Here is an 18,640-nt window from a genome sequence, read left to right on the forward strand (position 1 = left end):
AACAATACAACAATGTGTTGATAGAAAAATGTACTTTTGAATACTGAGGTATTTTAAAATGTAGTACTCCAGTACTACTACTAAAATCAGACTAAACAACTTTCACTTGTATTGGAGGAATATTTGACCAGGATATATATCTATACTCTGAATATCCATACTCTGACTCTACTAATGCATTTGTGTACTTTGTCCACCTCTGGTTACATTACATTATAACACTAACGATAGATCTTTCAACATGAGAAGTGACCCTTTCTTTGAGGAAGTTGGTCAGTAGCTACTGCGTCATACAAGAACAACTGCAGTCCAGGGTGTGACAACTGAGACAACTGAGTGAAAAGAAAAACATTTCTACTTTAAAGTGATTCAAAAACAGTGGCTCTTTGTTTTTGTTAAACAAGATAACTGCACTGAAACAAACACTTGCCTTTCCAGTCGTTTTCCTGCTGCAGCTCGTTTGCCTGACTTGGCTACAGGTTTCCTGACAGAAAGTGATTCTCTGCCAAATGTGAATGCTGTCCGCGGTAGCACGCACGGCCGCTTGAGAAGAAGGCAGATGCTGTAATCACTTTCTGGCAGAGGTATCACAGCAGGTGAAATGGACTTGAATGGTTATAATCTGGCGCACAGGGCAGCTAAAATAATCATAAATCATAAGGATAATTTCTGATCATTTATTCCTTTATATACAGCCTAACCTATCCATAAATCATGTTAATAACAGGCTTGTTTCAAAGTATAAAAAGGATTGTACAAATACCAAACACACAAAAACACTGGGAATAATACTATACTGTTAATCATGTAGAGGCTTAATGTCGGGCCTGATTAAGCCATTTAAATTGCACTCTTCTACGGCCACTATTGTGATTATTCCGTTTCAATAAACATTAAAGATTCACAAAGACATGTCTGCTATTACCATATACATAAAGTTTTTGTAGCCTACACTGTAAAAAAAAAAAATCTGTAATTTAACAGAATTTTTACTGTATATTTTACAGACTTTTCCTGTATTTTTAAAATACATGAAAATATTAATAAAATTACAAAATTAGACTGTGATTTTACATGTCAAATATAAAATAACATGAAAACACAGTAACTGTGAATAACCATAAAATTTCCATTTTTTAAAAAGAAAATTACGTTTTTTTTTCACATAAAAATACTGTTAAAATACATTTGCAAATTTGTCGTAATTTCACAAGTACTTCTTTGTTATTTAAGAGATTAAACTGTTAAAAAACAAGTTTAATACTGTAAAAAGATTATAAAATGAGATAAAATTACTGACAATTAACAGTAAAAGAAGTATTTGTTCTGTAATTTTATTGAGATTTGTTTGTTAATTTACAAAAATCTTGTGTAATTACAGAATTTTTCACAACAAAAATGTTGAATAAATGTGTTTTTGTCAATGTATAACATGTATAAGCAGTGGTAAACTGTATAAAAACTATATAGAAATATAGTTTTTATTATTGACATTTTTCAGATTTTTTCCCCATTATACTTTTAAGGTAAAGTCAATGTTTGGAAAACGGGTTGTAATAAATATATGAATTTTAAATTTGAGTACACACCCTGGACAGAAAGGCGCCTTATTCAAATATTAAAGTTTGAATCTTTGCCGTCCAATCAGAGCATTGCACTCGGCTCCGCCTCCTCGATCTCCGGGTTAGTTGTGTGTGAGCTACGCTACACTCGGCTCTCCTCCAAAAGTCCGTCGGCTAACTTGCTCCTCCAGAACTTTCTCTCTTCGGCTGCCAGGGAAAGGTGGAATTGTTGTGCAATTGAAAGGTGTTTTCAATTGCTACTAGCTAACGTTGCCAGTGAAGGGCAAATTGATAAGCATTTTAGCTGTGTCCAGATACGTTACCATTAGGCTAACGTTAGCTCTAAGGTAACTTACAGCTGGTTCTGTCATTGGTTGTTAGGTTCATAGACTGTAACATTATCAGCTGGTCTGTGGACAATCTTTTTTTCTCTAACATTTGGCGGCCACAGCTGCTGCAGAGGTTGAAATTTGCCTTGGAAGTCAATGTTATGCTTGCAGCTATTATAGACTCCCGCTTTTTTCTGGCTGTTGAGTGTTTTGAGAAAATGCCTGATTTTGCATGCCAGGACATACTGTATTTCAGGCCAAGTGTCATATTTACCTTAGTTAAGTTATACTGTTCATTTGTTGATGATTATAATGTTATGGCTGTTTGACCAGTGTTAAAAGATGTACTCCTGTTGCATTTGTGGAACATCTGTTCAGTCAGTAAATGTATCTGTTGTGCTGTCCAGCAGGCTGAGCCAAATATGTCCAGTGGTCCTGAAGTCCTGAAGTTGAGTGGTCCTCAACTGAATCCTTGATATTATTACTTTTCTAGGTAAGATATACAACTCTAGAAAAAGTAAATGATGACTACATTGTGAATAAATAAATAAATTTTTAAAACTCTTTCTTTTTTCACATGTTAGGACATTGAGCTTGGCCCATTTAAAAGCTACCAAGTTCACCTCAGCGTTGTCCTGGTGTTGGTAGATCCATGAGCCTTCACGTGGATCTGTTTCTGTATTCTGTCGGCACATTTCTGGTGAGTAATTCCATACAAACACAAATTCATACACACTTCCAGTAAATGTTGACTTAAGTGTTATACACAGAACTGCAAAGCACAGTATTCCTGCCTTGAACAGGCTGTGTAAAAAGGGGCTTAACATTAACACTAGTTAGATGCTTGGATCTGCATTAACCTCTGCGGGTTGGGTGGGTTGAGCTCAAAAAATGAACATTTTGATTAATAACGGATGAATGGATGGAATGTTAAAATGAGGAACATAGTAATTAAATTCTCTAAAATTTTGTACATTATGTTTTGTTCACATGCAAATTATATTGGCACTGGGAGTTTATTCGAAAACTACATTTTATTTGGCTACCTGTTCATCTGACTACTTGTTAGGTTATATTGTGGGGATGACATTGGTGCTTTCATAAAATATTTACACAATGAGATTTTTGATAAATAATCATCAGTAATGACTAAGTGTGTAAAGGAAAATAATAGAATAGTCTGGTAAGTTCAGAAAATTATATCACTTTAATGCAGCCAGAGACAAAAGACAACACTATAATATCCATATATTTGCCAGTCCTAAGCCGACACTACTGGTTTTTATTTTAAGTATTTTGGTGCTGTGAAATACTGTATACCATTATGGTCAAAAATTCTAAAAATATTGTGATATAAATTTTAATAAATATTTCTCATCACAACTTTAGTTTCAATGAAACAACTTTTGATCATATAATAATTGTTATCTCTGCTCTCTCCCTGATGCTGGTGTTAGGTCCATTGCTGCAACTCAGTCCATCCAACCTGTTGAAACCCTTGATGTTCACATACAGTAACATTTGCTGCGCCCTTGCTGCTCCCTTGCATCAACAGCTACAGGACAGGACAGGACAGGAGGAGGCAGCACCTTGGAAACATCTTGACTAATAAAGGACACTTTTATGGCAATGGACTTTTCAAAACCTTGGACTTCTATCTCCCTATGGACTGTAGTAGTAAGCCAGGGTATACCTGGGTTATACAACTCACAGTGTATAACCCAAACCGCCTGTTCAACATCAGTAATCTTAACCATCAAGATGATCTGTAAGTATCATACTGAGCACTCATGTATTTTAATTTTTTTTTTTAAAAACTTCTTTAATGTTCACAATCTTTTTGGTCATTAAAGTGTTACATCCAACTTTTGCCTTGTATGTATTTTTCGTTGATGTTTTTAGTAGTGTAAGATAGTGTTATATAACCAAAGGTCTTTGGGTTTTTACCAAAACAGGCTAAGATACTATTAATAAAATACTTTTTTAACATGAAAGGTATGTTAAATATACAAGAAATCTATGTAAAATTACATGTAAAAACCAAAAATTAACAGTTGATTGTTGCAATTTTAAACCCCCTACTGAGGTTTTCAACAGTTTTTGAAAGAGAAATGAAATGTTTTTATGTGTGGTATATCATTTTATTACATCAAATATGAATTAATATACAAGTCTTTTATGTAAAATTATGTAATAAAAACCAACTAATAACAGTACCTTTCTGCAATTTTAAGCCTTATTTGTATTATAGCAATGTAAGACCTTATTTATAGGTAATTTCATTGTTTTTATGTGGGTAAATGGTCTTTATTAAACATTAAAAAGCCCCAAAAATACGGAAAATCTCATGTAAAATTAAAGCTATAAACAGCTGCCGGAATATTACCGTTTTTTTTTTTTTTTACAGTGTATGTGTTGAGTATACTATAAATAGTATAAAGTCACCTGTCTCTGGTTCATGCCACTGACTCATTACAAGCAGTGCCAGTGGTATGAAATTTCATACGCATTCTGCCTGTAATGCGTCACCTTCTTTATAAGGGTGTGTTCGAATTTGACTTGGGCTGACTGCCCTGACTTGACCTGACGTCAATGTCAGGGGCGGGGTCAAACTTTAATTTAATGTAATTTAAACTGAAATTTAGAAATGATGAGAGTTTCCCTGAATATGTTACTATATGTGACAAACATGACTGTTTTGCAAAATCTATTCACACTATTTACTCCCCCAAACAATGTTTAGACCAGACACAAGTTTACATTAGACTTTTGACACATGAAATTAAATCTCAGAAATAGATTCTTGGCAAAATCTGAGGCACTCAAGAGGGTGGTGATTTAAAAAGCCTTTATTTTCTCATGGCTTCATTACAACAATAAAAACATACAAGTTTCAGCCATTCAGAGAAGCTTAAAGATGACTACATCTCCCTCATACACACCATCATGGACTCCAACAAACAATGTGTAGTTTCTGGCCCCTTTGCCCCCCCCTGTTTCGATGATGTAAAATTCAGCCGACTCAGACACCTCCACATCTGGCTTAAAGGTTACTGCCAGAGCAAAAATATTCCATACGTTGACAATTTCACCTCTTTCCACAAGAGAGCGGACCTCTTCAAACACGACCGCCTCCACCCAAATTTTGTTGGATCTCGCCTGTTAGCCCTGAACATTGAACTCACCTTGCACTCCTGCAAAGCTTTCTCTGGTTGACGGTTAGCTAATCCACACGATAAACATTCCAGTAGCACTGTCTCATTAATCCCAGTTATCACAAATGTCAGACCTATGAAATGCATTTTTGATCTCCCAAAATCAGCTAACCTTAGCAACCTTATCAATATTACTCCAGTCACCACCACCCCACACAGAAATGCACCTCAAATATTAAGAATGGCTCTTTTAAACGTCAGGTCACTCATAAATAAATCCTTTTTAATAAATGATCTAATTAGCACCCACAGTCTAGACTTTGCTCTGCTCACTGAAACCTGGCTAGATAGAAATGGTGCAGCTACACTCATTGAGGCTGCTCCTCCCAATTTCAATTTTTTCCACACCACCAGAGCTAACAGGAGAGGTGGTGGAATTGCTGCCGTCTTTTCCGACATTTATAGCTGTAAGGACATCTCTCTTGGCGTATATAATTGTTTTGAATACTTAGCAATATCTGTACACTGTAAAACCTCAATCTTAATAGTCACAGTCTATCGTCCACCAAAAATGAAAAGTGGCTTTCTGGAAGAATTTTCTCAACTACTAGCCAAGGTCTCCACCGACTATGACTGCCTTATCTTATCAGGTGACTTCAACTTTCATATTGACAATGAAACAGATCCAGATGCCACTAACTTTTTGAGTTTGTTGGAGGCATTTGATCTCTCCCAACATGTCCGTGGACCCACCCACAACAAAGGACACACTTTGGATCTCGTCATCACAAAAGGACTTAATATTACTACACCATGTGTAATAGATGTAGCTTTCTCTGACCATTGTTGCATATATTTTAATGTATCTGCTTCTTCTGTATACCATAATGGTTCTCGTACAATCAAAAAACGCATTATCAACAACAACACAATTGAAAGTTTTCAAGGAACCATGAATAAGTTGTCACTGTCCAATGTATCGTCAGCTGGTGATCCTGTGGACAGTTTCAACTCAAAAATACAGAGTATCCTGGACAACATTGCACCAGTCAAAACTAAATATGTAGAAAAACTAAAAGCTCCATGGAGAACTAGCGTAGAGGTCAGTCAGTCTAAAAGAAAGTGTCGCCAGGCAGAGCGACAGTGGAGAAAAACAAAACTTAAGGTTCATAATGAGATTTATAAGGACAAACTGAATGAATATAACAAAGCTATTAAACAAGCTAGACAGTCTTTCTTTTCTAAAATTATAAATGAAAATATCAATAACAGTAAAGTACTTTTCTCCACTGTTGACAGACTCATAAATCCACCATCCACCATCCCATCACATTTGGTGTCTACAGAAAAATGTGAGCAATTTGCTTTATTTTTTGATAGCAAAGTTAACACAATCAGACAAAACATCAGTGCCCTCAGACCAAAAAATGATCCTCTCCATCCTCTCTCCAGGGGCTCCAGTTGTTTTATGTCTCAGTTTGACCGCTTAGATCCTACAGATCTCTCTAATATTGTTGGTCAGCTCAGGTCCTCCACCTGTTGCTTGGATCCTATTCCAACAACATTTTTTAAAACCGTCTTCAATTGTTTAGCACCCGAAGTTTTAAAAATCATAAACTGGTCTCTTCAGTTTGGGATTTTCCCCACATCACTTAAAACAGGCGTCATAAAACCACTCCTGAAGAAAAAGAATTTGGATCCAAATGATATAGCAAACTATCGGCCCATCTCCAATCTGCCATTTCTTAGTAAAATACTTGAAAAAACTGTTTACATTCAACTCAAAAAATATCTCACATCAAATAGCCTCCTAGATATTTATCAATCAGGTTTTCGTCCCCACCATAGTACAGAAACAGCTCTCATTAAAGTAATAAACGACCTGCATATAAACACAGACTCCAAAAAAATATCCATTCTTGTTTTACTTGATCTCAGTGCTGCCTTTGATACGGTTGACCATAAAATTCTGCTAGAGAGACTCGAGAAATGGGTGGGCTTATCTGGTCCTGTTCTTAAATGGTTCAATTCATACTTACATGACAGGAAGTCGTATGTTTCCATCGGCGACTTCTCTTCCAAAAAAAAGGACGTCACATGTGGGGTTCCCCAGGGGTCAATTCTTGGACCATTACTGTTCAACCTGTATATGCTTCCACTTTCACATATCATCACTAACCATAATGTTAATTACCACAACTATGCAGACGATTCGCAACTCTACATTTCTCTATACCATGATGACTTATCTCCCATACAGTCCCTCACCCAATGTATAAGTGACATTAACAAATGGATGACTGAAAACTTCCTGCAGTTAAATAAAGACAAAACAGAAATACTAATCTTTGGTGCACAGACTCAAAGACTGAGAGTGGCTGAACACCTCAAGTCCCTCTCTCTGGAGAGTAAAACTGTTGCAAAAAATCTTGGCATAATCATGGATAGCAATTTAAACTTCAGGAGTCATATTAACCACATCACAAAATCATCTTTCTACCACCTAAAAAATATATCTAAGTTAAAAAATTTTCTATCAAAACCTGCATGCATTCCTCATGCAAACCTCATGCATTCATAACCAGCAGATTAGATTACTGTAACGGCCTATTCACTGGCTTCGCAAACACAAGCACTCGACAATTACAACTAATTCAAAATGCAGCAGCACGTATTCTCACTGGTACAAAAAAATATCAACACATCACACCCGTTCTTAAAACCCTGCACTGGTGTGTGTGCGTGTGTGTGTGTGTGTGCGCTTGTCTACTCTGTGCTATTTGTACTGTTTGTTATTGTTTTGTTGTATGCTGTAAAGCGCATTGTGTCTGCCTTGTGCATGAAATGCGCGCTATAAATAAAGTTTGAATTTGAATTGAATTAGGCCTTCATGGGGCAAGTATAAAATGGCCACATTCTTGCCTAACATATCTAATCACACTCTGAACACTTTCTACAAAAAAAGTGACATATGAAGTGGAGAAAGTCTTTACATCTAAGAGAAAAAGTGACTTTAATTTGTCCACAGAGGCAATAAAATTGAGATGAAAACATCATAATCAAAAGAGCTGATAAAGGAGGAGCAGTAGTGGTGCGGGGCAGAGACAAGTACATCACAGAGGCCATGGGACAGCTGGATAACTGTGAGTACTATGAACCTTTATTGTCTAGCCAAACAGAGCAAATTAAAACTGAATTGAGAGAAATGCTCCTACAGGCGAGTGGATTACACAAAAAGAATGTGATTTTCTATTGTGCAACAGCCCAAGAGTCCCTTCATTTTACACGCTTCCTAAAATACACAAGAACCTAGAGAATCCACCAAGAAGACCAATAATCAGTGGAAATGAATCTGTTACAGAACCAGCCTCCAAATCTTTTCATCAAGCCATTTGTGTTAAACCTGCAATCATGCATTCAAGACAGCACACGTGTATTAAACAAAATGAAATCTATAAAGAACATTGGATCGTCATTTTTAGTGACCATGGATGTGGAATCACTATATACCAACATTGACCATAGAGAGGGATTAGAGCCTTTATCATATTTTTGGAAGAGAGACAACACAACAGAAGCCTCCTGCAACTTTCATCCTTCAACTTGCAGAATGGACTTAAATCTAATAATAACAAAAATAATGTGTTTTTGTTTCAGAATCAACTCTATAAACAAAAAAAGGCACAGCGATGGGAGTATGTTTTGCACCTAATTATTCTAACCTGTTTATGGGATTGTGGGAGGAAACATTTATGTATTCAAGCCTCAATGTATACTTAGATAAGATTATATGGTGGGGCAGATACATAGAGGATATTCGTTTACTGTGGTCAGGATCAGAGACAGAACTTCTACAGTTTAATTTTTATTTGAACAATACAAATAATAATTTGAAACTCAGTTTAGATTTTTCTTTAACAGAAATTCATTTCCTTGATTTTTTAAAGATAACAATGGAGATTTGCATGCTACCATGTTTAGAAAACCAACTGACACAACACCATTCTCAGGGTTTCCATCAGTTTCCATCCTCCTTGGTTGATAGATAACATACTCTTTGGTCAGTTTCAGAGACTTAAACACATTTGTGAATCAGAAGAAGATTTTGAAAGAAGTGAGACAAAGATTTGAGAGGAGAGGATATAAATGAAACGTTATATCTACAACTTACAATAAAGCAAAAAATCTCCCTAGGGAAGAGTTATTGGTGAAAAAACTGTGAACAGAACCAAGTTCAAATCCAGTGTACTTTGTGACACAATACAGCAATGAAGCAAACAGAAATACACAAATCATTGTAAGAAAGTGGGATATTTTGAAAAGGGACAGTTCACTTAGAGAAGCTTTTCCAGCTTTAGAAGAGCTGAAAAGCTGCCTTCCCCCTGTGCAGCAAAAAACTTGGTGAAGTACTAGAGTAGGTAACTACTAACATCAACTACTTTTACTAATTACTGACATTACATCAGGTCATAAGTATAACATAAGGTCATTTATTGATTGCAATACATCATATGTAGTTTACAGACTTGAATGTCCATGTGGTTGTTTTTATATTGGGAGAACTAAGCATAAACTTAAAGCAAGACGGGCTGAACATAAGCACGTTTTAAGGACTGGTAACCCTGATACCCCATGGCTCTACATTACAAAGAAGCTAACCATGGTAACTGCAACACACTAAAGATTTCTGGCATAGAACATATAAAACATTCAATACAGGGTGGATAGAGATTGAAACGGCTCTTACAAAGAGAATCGATCTGGATATATACTTTGAAAGCTATATGATTCCCAGGTTTAAATGTGGAACTTGATTTCTCTCCTTTTTTGTAAAAGTTGCTTCTTTGTAAATCTTGTTGACTGAGGAATCTGATTTCTTGGGCCCCTGAAAAAGAGACTCTTGAAACTACTATTTGATGCCTTCTTCAAGTTTACTGAAATATTGAGATGTTCTAAGATGTTATGTATATATATCAATTTGTTGTTTGTTCTCTCTGTTTGACATGGTTGATTTTGTGATTTTAATTGTTATAGACTACACCTGTTCATGCTGACCATGTGATTGTTTGCCAACCTGCAAATTGAAGAGTCTGCCATATGACTGGCTGGACCTATCATGTTACGACTCCTTTGTCTATTCTGATCAATGCTACCTTATAAATGGAAGAGCCCAATGGTGGCCATTTTATACTTGCCCAGATGAAGGCCTAAAGGCTGAAACGCATAGGCATGTTTTTATTGTTATAATGAATCCATGAGAAAATAAAGGCTTTTTAAATCACCACCCTCCTTGCACTTTGTTTTTTGACTTAAAATCTTAGTAATGTTTTATGAAAACATGGAGGGTGATGGGTTAAGGTGTGTGGAGGGAAAAGTCACACATGAAATACCTGCTAGAGCAACTCTTATAGAGAGATAACAATTTTATTTCTGTTTGTATTTTCTGTTTTATTGAGAACCATAGACTTGAGAATACAAAAGAAGGCCCACCATGTTGTCAGGAGATGAAAAGACAAGAAAACTAGAGAATGACATAGATGGCCTATAAGAACATCACTTCTTTTACAGTAACAAACTCTGATCTGAACTGTTTTACAGCTTTCTGCTGGAAATGAAAACTATAGTGTTGATGCCCATATGAAAAAAAAGTACAAAAGTACATTTACTTGAGTCCTGTAGTCCTTGAGTCCTTGACTCATTTTAGTCAGTTAAATGAATTTTATTCTGTTTTGGAAAATGTGATAGACCATACACTGTGTTCACCACAGGAGAAAAACCAATCACAGCCAACTCCTCCACTGTCAGTCATGTGTGAACCTGTCAGTGTCCTAACCATGGAGATGTTAGATAAAGATGAGGCAGAAGATTCTTCAGCAGAGACCAAGGTCTGAGTTTGAAGGTTTAAAAAAAAGATTCATTTAGTTTGAAATGTTTGCTGTGTTTATCATGACCAGACTCCATCACTGACTAAATAAAAATACGAAAACAAAGGCTCCTTTTGTTGATCAGTTGTTTTTATGTCCATGTCTAAAGTCTTTGTATCATATTCTACAAGCTTTCATTCTCCAGATTCTACAGTCAGTCAGTCAGTCAGTCAGTCAGTCAGTCAGTCAGCAGGTTGTTTCAGAGTCATTAGGTTCAGTAAATGTGGAACAATACAACAATATGTTGACATGAAAAAAAAAAGTACTTTTGAACACTCAAGTATTTTAACATCAAGTACTACTTTAACTCAAGTAAAAACCTAACTGAAGAACTGTTACTTGTATTGGATTAATATTTGACCAGGAGGATCTGTACCCTGACTCAAGTGGAGCTGTGTAGGCTACTTTGTCCACCTCTGTAAAGGAGGATCTGAAGTTCTTAGAATAAAAACGTTGAACACATCATGTGTGTCAGTGAAGCCTTCAGCCAATCAGGATATCAGGAAGTGCTGTCGTCACAGAGGTGGTTCCCAGTTGGTGAAGCCAGTGGAGAGTGAAGATCATGCATCGGAGGTTCCAAGATAGATAGATACATAGATACTTTATTTATCCCCCTCGGGGAAATTCATGTGTCCATTATCTCATTGTTGATAATAATAAAAACTGTTAATAATAAATAAACAATAATAATTAGATTAGTCCACTTCCTTTGGCTGAGGTGTTGTATAGCCTGGTGGCAGTGGGAACAAAGGATCTCCTGAACCTCTCTGTTCTGCAGCGCAGTGAGATGAGACGTTTGCTGCAGCTGTAGCTGCTTCTCTGACCTGCTAGAATGTTGTGGAGAGGATGGTTGGTATTGTCCAAGATGGCCTCCATCTTACATTGCATGGGTCTCTCCACAACAGTCTTGAGTGAGTCCTACTCATGCCAAGCACAGACTCAGCCTTTTTGACCAGCTTGTTCAGTCTCTTTGTGTTCATGTCTTACATGCTGCTGCCCCAGCAGACTGCTGCATAAAAATTATGAAAAAAAAAGATGTGAACAGTCTTGATCTCGAGTGCAGCTTTCAAATTGGACATTCACACATGGAGGCTGCTTTTGTATGGCCCACAATATACTTTTTCGGATATAATTTTGACTCGTCTTTGTTACTCAACTGTTTTCCTTAACTTTTTAGGTAATTTTAGCAAGTTATGTCGAGCTCCAGTGGAAAGAGAAAAAACACTGCGAGGATTGAAATGGAGGTTGTCGCCGGTGCTTCTAATGCACTTACTGACAACTACCACAACTATTCCACCCGTGACGACACCACAAGATTTTCTGTGATGAATGAGGAAGATTTTCCTTCTCTGCCCGTTACTCCAGAGAAACATCCTGTCAAGAAAGGTAAAAGTGAAATAACCAATGCTGATATTGTCACTACTCTGTCAGAGTTAATCAACGCCAGATCAGATGAGCTGAAAACTTTGGTCCAGAATAACACCGTCCAAATCACGAGTCTGAAGGGAGAAATTGAGACTGTCTGCAGACAAATGACTGAAGTGAAAAGATGTTCGCAAAGAAGTGATCTGTATCTGCCAGGTGCTGCTGCCGTCGGTTGCTGGACGTCTCCCGGGTGTTATCAGTACTGTGCACCGTGTCAGAATGAAGAAACCGAATGGCACTAGAGGCATCATCCTGCAGTTCTCCTCTTGCGTGCACAGAGCAGCAGTGTGGACTGCAGCAAAGAATTCCTCCTACTGTAGCATGAACACCACAATTTAGAGTTTATTCTTGTTAAAATGGGGCACCAGTCCTCTGGGAGGACAACAATGAATTACTTTATTGATAAATTAATCGATCTCATATCAGAAGCCATGACTTCTCGATTCAATGGATCTTCAGTCTCTACGTCAAAAGAACACCACAGGACAACAGCTGTGTGTAAATAAAGAAATTTATTAAACTGGCGTTGACCAGATGACTCAAAACTGTCAAAAATCTTCAAGAAGGAAAACATGATAATAATCAAAAGTAACAAAATTATTCACTTCTCATTAATTACTTATTAAGCACTTCTGTTGTTTTGGTTCAGTTGGTCTTGACTTGGCTCATAAAATTAAAGGATCGCGTGTGTAGACAAAAAGAATGTTACTTGGAGCATACAGCAAAGAAAGAATAAAAGACGCAGACAAAAGCCTGTGGCTAAGAGCCATGAGTTTTTGTGGCTAGCAACTTAAAGCTAAGAGCCGATGATTCACAGCTGGGCTTAGAGCTTGGAGCTACATAGCTACAGAGCAATGTGTGAATTGATCAAGACTGTTCCCCTGGGGGCAGATGCACGTTTCAGGGGCGTCACCCGTCTCCTCCTGTGTTTCCACTTGAAGAAGAGAGTAATTTTTCACGGTACTTTTTAATAGTTTAGTTCTAGAGTTTACCTATAAACTCGCACATCTGTTTTCCACCATGACGACAAAACATTAAATGAAACTAGAAAATTCCAGGGAAATTTTGAGTGCCACGGGGACTACTGCCGGGATAGGGTTAGGGTTAGGGTAAAAAATCTTCTCTGTGTCACTGTAGCGATGACATCACGCAGCCCTTGGCTGTCAGAGGTCAGGTCAGGAGCTGCCGTTGCCATGGCAATGTGAAAATCTGCCCAGAATTTGACTTCTACATGGCTTCAAACAATTGCAAATTATGAGAAAACCGTTACTTCTTTTCAAAAACCGAAAACACCGTGAGAGACACTGAAGCCAGAAGTTTCTTACAGTCTCTATTTTATTCAGATATTCCTTAAAATAAGTGAGTAAGCTCAGTGCGAAGACAGAGTGAGATTCTTTTGAAAAAAAAAGACGATTACATTAGGTGTCAATGAGAGTGAGACAGGTATTGCTGCCGGACTCGGCACCCCCGTTTAAATTTTGTGCAGACCCTGCCTGTCAAAGTTACATTTTATGAATCCCAACAACTATGTCTACATTTTCAGAAAGAATTATTTATCTCCTTTTTACGGTTTGGCCGTGAGCTCGAGTTAAAAATAAAAATAAAGGTTATTTTTTACTGTTTCACGCACTCTAGCCAACTGACGCTGTCACTCTAACTTTGAAGAAAAAGTGATTTCCACTCCTCCTTTGAGTGCTCATAGTTTGAAAAGTTTACATGTTATGTAAAAACAGTTGTTGTGTTTTGGAGAGAGCAGAAGTTTTCCTCCGTTTTATAGTTTGAATCACATTTCTACGTGCAGGTATGAGGGAGCTGGGTGACTCAGAAAAAAGGTGAAATTTTGTAGAAAAAAGGTGAAATTTTGTAGAAAAAAGGTGAAATTTTGTGGGTTTTTAAAAGAAAATTAATAATAATAATAAGCCCGAAGGAGAATATGGTGTGCTCTGCCCCGAGGCACTCCTCTCAGCTATTCTAGCTGTAGAGGAGTGCCTCGGAGCTGAGCACCCGTGGCACTAATAACATATAAACCTAATGGCACTAATAATGACAGACAGGAGTAATACGAGTGTGGATTTCATATTACATCCTTCAAACCTGGAATTAATCATGATACAAGTGGTTAAATGATCCAAAAACAATATAGAAATTTCCTAAAGCTAATAGTCTACATGTTACATTTCAAACATTCTATAGGATAGAAGTTTGGGATTGAACTCTTACTTAGAAACATCTCAACAACAGTTAGATATTTGATTTTATATTCTTCCTCAGATCTGTGTCTGTGAAGAGTGTTCTGCTGGTCACTACCCAGGATTGGAATGTGGCTTAATGATAATCAGTTCTTATGGTATTACTTTTCCTATAAAAGAAACAATCAAATATCATTAGACAGAGACTTATTGTTCCAAACTGGAGATTTTGTCTATATTCTCCAGTTGCCTGGTGTCCATTCATTGATCCTCTGGAGCTGACCCTTTGACCCATGGTCTGGTTGTGTATCTCTCTGACATGCTAAAAGGATGGTCTGTTTGTGGGAGAAGGGTCCTTTGTTTCTGTTTCCTATCAATTTTAAAGATTGATGGTGGGAAGAATAAGAAAGTGTCAATTTTGGGTCCAGAACCCTGCATGCCCTTACAATTAACTTCTTTAATGGCTTGTGACTGATGCCAGGACAGGTACATCCGCTACAGTATATATACATTTCTTGTCATTTTTTTGTCTTGAAATGTAGATAACTTACTGGATTGTCTCCCAACACATTAATGCACACATTAAAGTGTATTAAAGTGTTAAAATACATCCCTTTTTAGAATTGTAAAATAGTTATGGGAAATTCTACTGAATACATTTTGATTAAAAAAAGGAAAAAGGAAAAAGGATGTTGAAAAAGGAAGGGTTCTTAGCCATACTGATCATTTACTGCTGATTTCTCTTTTACTCTCTCTGTAATAACAGAGGGCTATATGTCTGTAAATGGTGGAATGTCCTCAACTATCCAATGAATATAGAATTGCAAAATATAAAAAAAAATAAAAATAAAAAGAACAATTAACAATCGAAAAAAAAAACTGATTATAGACATGATGAATCCAGAACTTTCTGTAGCTTCGCTTGTATCTTTCTTTGCTTGAATTTCTGATCGAACCCTTCTTTCCACTTCCTTTTTTAGTTCTTCAATAACTTGCTTCAGCATCATATCCGTTTCTGCTGTGATCTTCCCTTCTCCTGAATAGCTCGGCAGCACAATTTTCACCTCTGGAGTCGCCCCCCTCTCTGAAAAATAAAATGATTTCCCTGATTAGCAAATATTTAAGTATGTTTATCAGTAATACATTAGAGAAATGATCAGAAAAATGCAGTACCTCGGGTAAAAAGACTGCCGACGAAACAGAGAACTGCTGCTATTGCAACGAGGGAAACTGCAACGACAACTGGCGAAGCCTCACATTTCATTAGATCTGCCACAATGCTTTCTATTTTAGAAAGCAGAGTCTGAGAGGACACATGAAGATGAATGTCATGATCAACACAAACTGACAAGTATAATTTGTGATTGATGCAAAGTATATGAAGTGGCCAACAGTGTATATTAAGTCTAACTAATCCATCATTTGAAATATCAAAAGGAAAAGAAACAGCACTTTTTACCTTCTTTTACCATCAAATCCACAGAAATATAATCTGTTTTACTTCATGATTTGCATTTCTCAACAATCCTATTACATTTTTAGAACATGGCAGACAATGTATGTTATATTGAAGTCGTTAGATAAAAGAAAAGCTGAGATCTGAGATAATGCTTCTTACTGCTACACTTGGCTGCAGAGGAAACTCTTACCGTGTCTTTGCCTTTCGATCTAATCAGAAAAAAATGACACAGAAAAAATTGGAATTTAGTCACAAAATACAATTTCAAAGTTTTATAATGGAAGGTGTTGAAGGTGTTTGGAAACCACCTTCTACCTACAGAAATCTTTATCCACTTTGACATACGTGATATCTTTAGTGTAAATGATGGTAATGACCTTATTTTAACAAACCTACAGTATCTTATAGCCCAGACACAGTTGGTCCCATTGAATTACATACAATACAATATTGCCTATAGATTGCCTTTGACACTACAAATCACAAAGTTCTCATTGAACATCCATGATGTAGGAGTTCGGCTCAGCTGTTCAACTGTTTGCATCCTGTCTCCCTTAAATAACATCCTCTCTAATGGATCTCTCAGGATGACATATGGGACTGTCAGGTGATACAGTCTTAAGTTAAAAATCTATGAAAATGATACTTAAAGTCAGGAAGTTGGTTTCACTTTTATTTTATTTTTTAACCAGTGACCTTGAAAGAGTTTTCCATGTCTTTGTCTCTTGTCTGTGGCAGTTCTCTGATTTTCTAGTAGCACAGCGCTTCAACAGTTTATCTAAGCAGCAGCAGATACTGACTAACACAAGGAACCGTCACCTGATTACTGCTGTTGTGGTCACATGCTTTCTCTTAAATTCAGATTCTTTGGATAACTTCAAAAAACTCAAATGTCTGTCACTTAGTTTAATGTATATTTACTGGTAAATGAATTTGACTTTTAACACTAAACTCAGATTAGGACAATTAAATGAAAGAAAATAATAGCTGTCATAATATAATGATCTGAAATGTAACCAACTAACTACAAAACTACAATTGTTCTGCCTTTGAACAAACAAATGAACATGTCACATTTCTAGAATAAATAAACATACAGTATGATAACATACAAATAATGAATCCTCCTTAGCTGTCAACTTACCTTACACGTCTGGGTTTGTCTTGAAAAAATGGAGGTGTATCCCGGGACTTGTCACTCTCTGTTATGGTCTGAGTGGAGCTACATGTAGAGCGAATATCACTTAAAAAAAACACAAAGAAAATACTGAGTATATGGAGTTGAATGATTTGAATAATCAACCTTTGATGTGTCATCACTTATTGCTACAGTACAATAGAATAGCTTTGACAATGTAAAATAAACTATGTTCCAACTGTTTTCTTGAAAGAGAATTCAGTGGTTGAACCTGAAGGATCATTTTACTTCTACTATCTTATTACCTCAGGCCGGAGTCAGAGCTATAGTCACTCTGGTAGTAATAGTCCGGCAGAGTGCGAACAGGAACCGAGGCAGGAGCATACATGTGAGTAGATTTCTCCCTGCAGAGCATATGGCATCATATCACTTGAAACAGAAACTGCAGTCTACAGTATGAAATCCAGGAACAAGAAAAGTATAACGCTGAGGACAGTCAGAACATTTTACAGCCTGACCTTGGATGGGGAAAGTTGAACAAACAAATGAACATCTCACATTTCTAGAATAAATAAACATACAGTATGACGAGTTGAATCATTTGAATTATCAACCTTTGATGTGTCATCACAATTTCTCTCATTTTTAATGTGAAAATGCCTCATAGACATAATGTTCATTCTATCCTCCTCATACTAGCAGCTTTACAAAGAGACATACTAAACACCAGCGATTCCTGTCTCAGTGCCATTTCTGTGGAAACCTTTCTTTTCCGTATTGTGCCCCTTTGGTGAGAAAAACCTGCTTTTAACAGCAAAATCACGAGCCATCATGGCCACGTCACACTTAAATCAAAGAGCTTGTAAATATCTTTCTTCTTCAATCAGGTTAAATTTCAGTTGCACTTACGTCTGCAGCCATAGAGACTGGAAGGTACATGTTTGTATCTCTGGCAAAGAGCACTCATAATGAAGTCTTTATTCGATTTTCTAATTCCCACTGTCTCTTAACATTATGAGATATTTAGTTTTGCTTAGCACAGTACATTTATATCCCTTAGCACAGATACTCTACAGTTATAAATCAATATATTGCCACTTTCACAAAGTTATTGCTACAGTACAATAGAAGGATCATTTTACTTCTACTATCTTATTACCTCAGGCCGGAGTCAGAGCCATAGTCACTCTGGTAGCCATGGTCCGACAGAGTGCCAACAGGAGCCGCGGCAGGAGCATACATGTGAGTAGATTTCTCCCTGCAGAGCATATGGCATCATATCACTTGAAACAGAAACTGCAGTCTACAGTATGAAATCCAGGAACAAGAAAGGTATAACGCTGAGGACAGTCAGAACATTTTACAGCCTGACCTTGGACGGGTAAAGCTCGTCCTGTTTGTTGGCAATGGTTGCATCTTGTTTTTTCACTGTTCACAACTATGAAAAGAGATAAAAAGA

General features: G+C 36.9%; 1 protein-coding gene across 2 annotated transcripts; it reads right to left on the reverse strand.

The window, feature by feature from the left end:
• Nucleotides 1–14,886: 14,886 nt before the first annotated feature.
• Nucleotides 14,887–18,640, reverse strand: LOC111239234. Of its 2 annotated transcripts, XM_022769070.1 has the most exons (7): nt 18,554–18,640; nt 18,341–18,439; nt 17,487–17,585; nt 17,188–17,286; nt 16,234–16,252; nt 15,758–15,887; nt 14,887–15,668 (listed from the first exon to the last, which is right to left on the reverse strand). In XM_022769070.1, the coding sequence occupies exons 1-7, from the start codon at nt 18,595–18,597 to the stop codon at nt 15,355–15,357; spliced, it is 804 nt and encodes a 267-aa protein (XP_022624791.1). In that variant the 5' UTR covers nt 18,598–18,640; the 3' UTR covers nt 14,887–15,354. The 2 variants fall into 2 exon arrangements, with proteins under 2 accessions (XP_022624791.1, XP_022624792.1); XM_022769071.1 differs by lacking the exon at nt 17,487–17,585.

The sequence above is a fragment of the Seriola dumerili genome, unplaced genomic scaffold, assembly GCF_002260705.1.
Source record: "Seriola dumerili isolate Sdu_G_001 unplaced genomic scaffold, Sdu_1.0 BDQW01002174.1, whole genome shotgun sequence".
In the NCBI taxonomy this organism is placed as follows: Eukaryota; Metazoa; Chordata; class Actinopteri; order Carangiformes; family Carangidae; genus Seriola; species Seriola dumerili.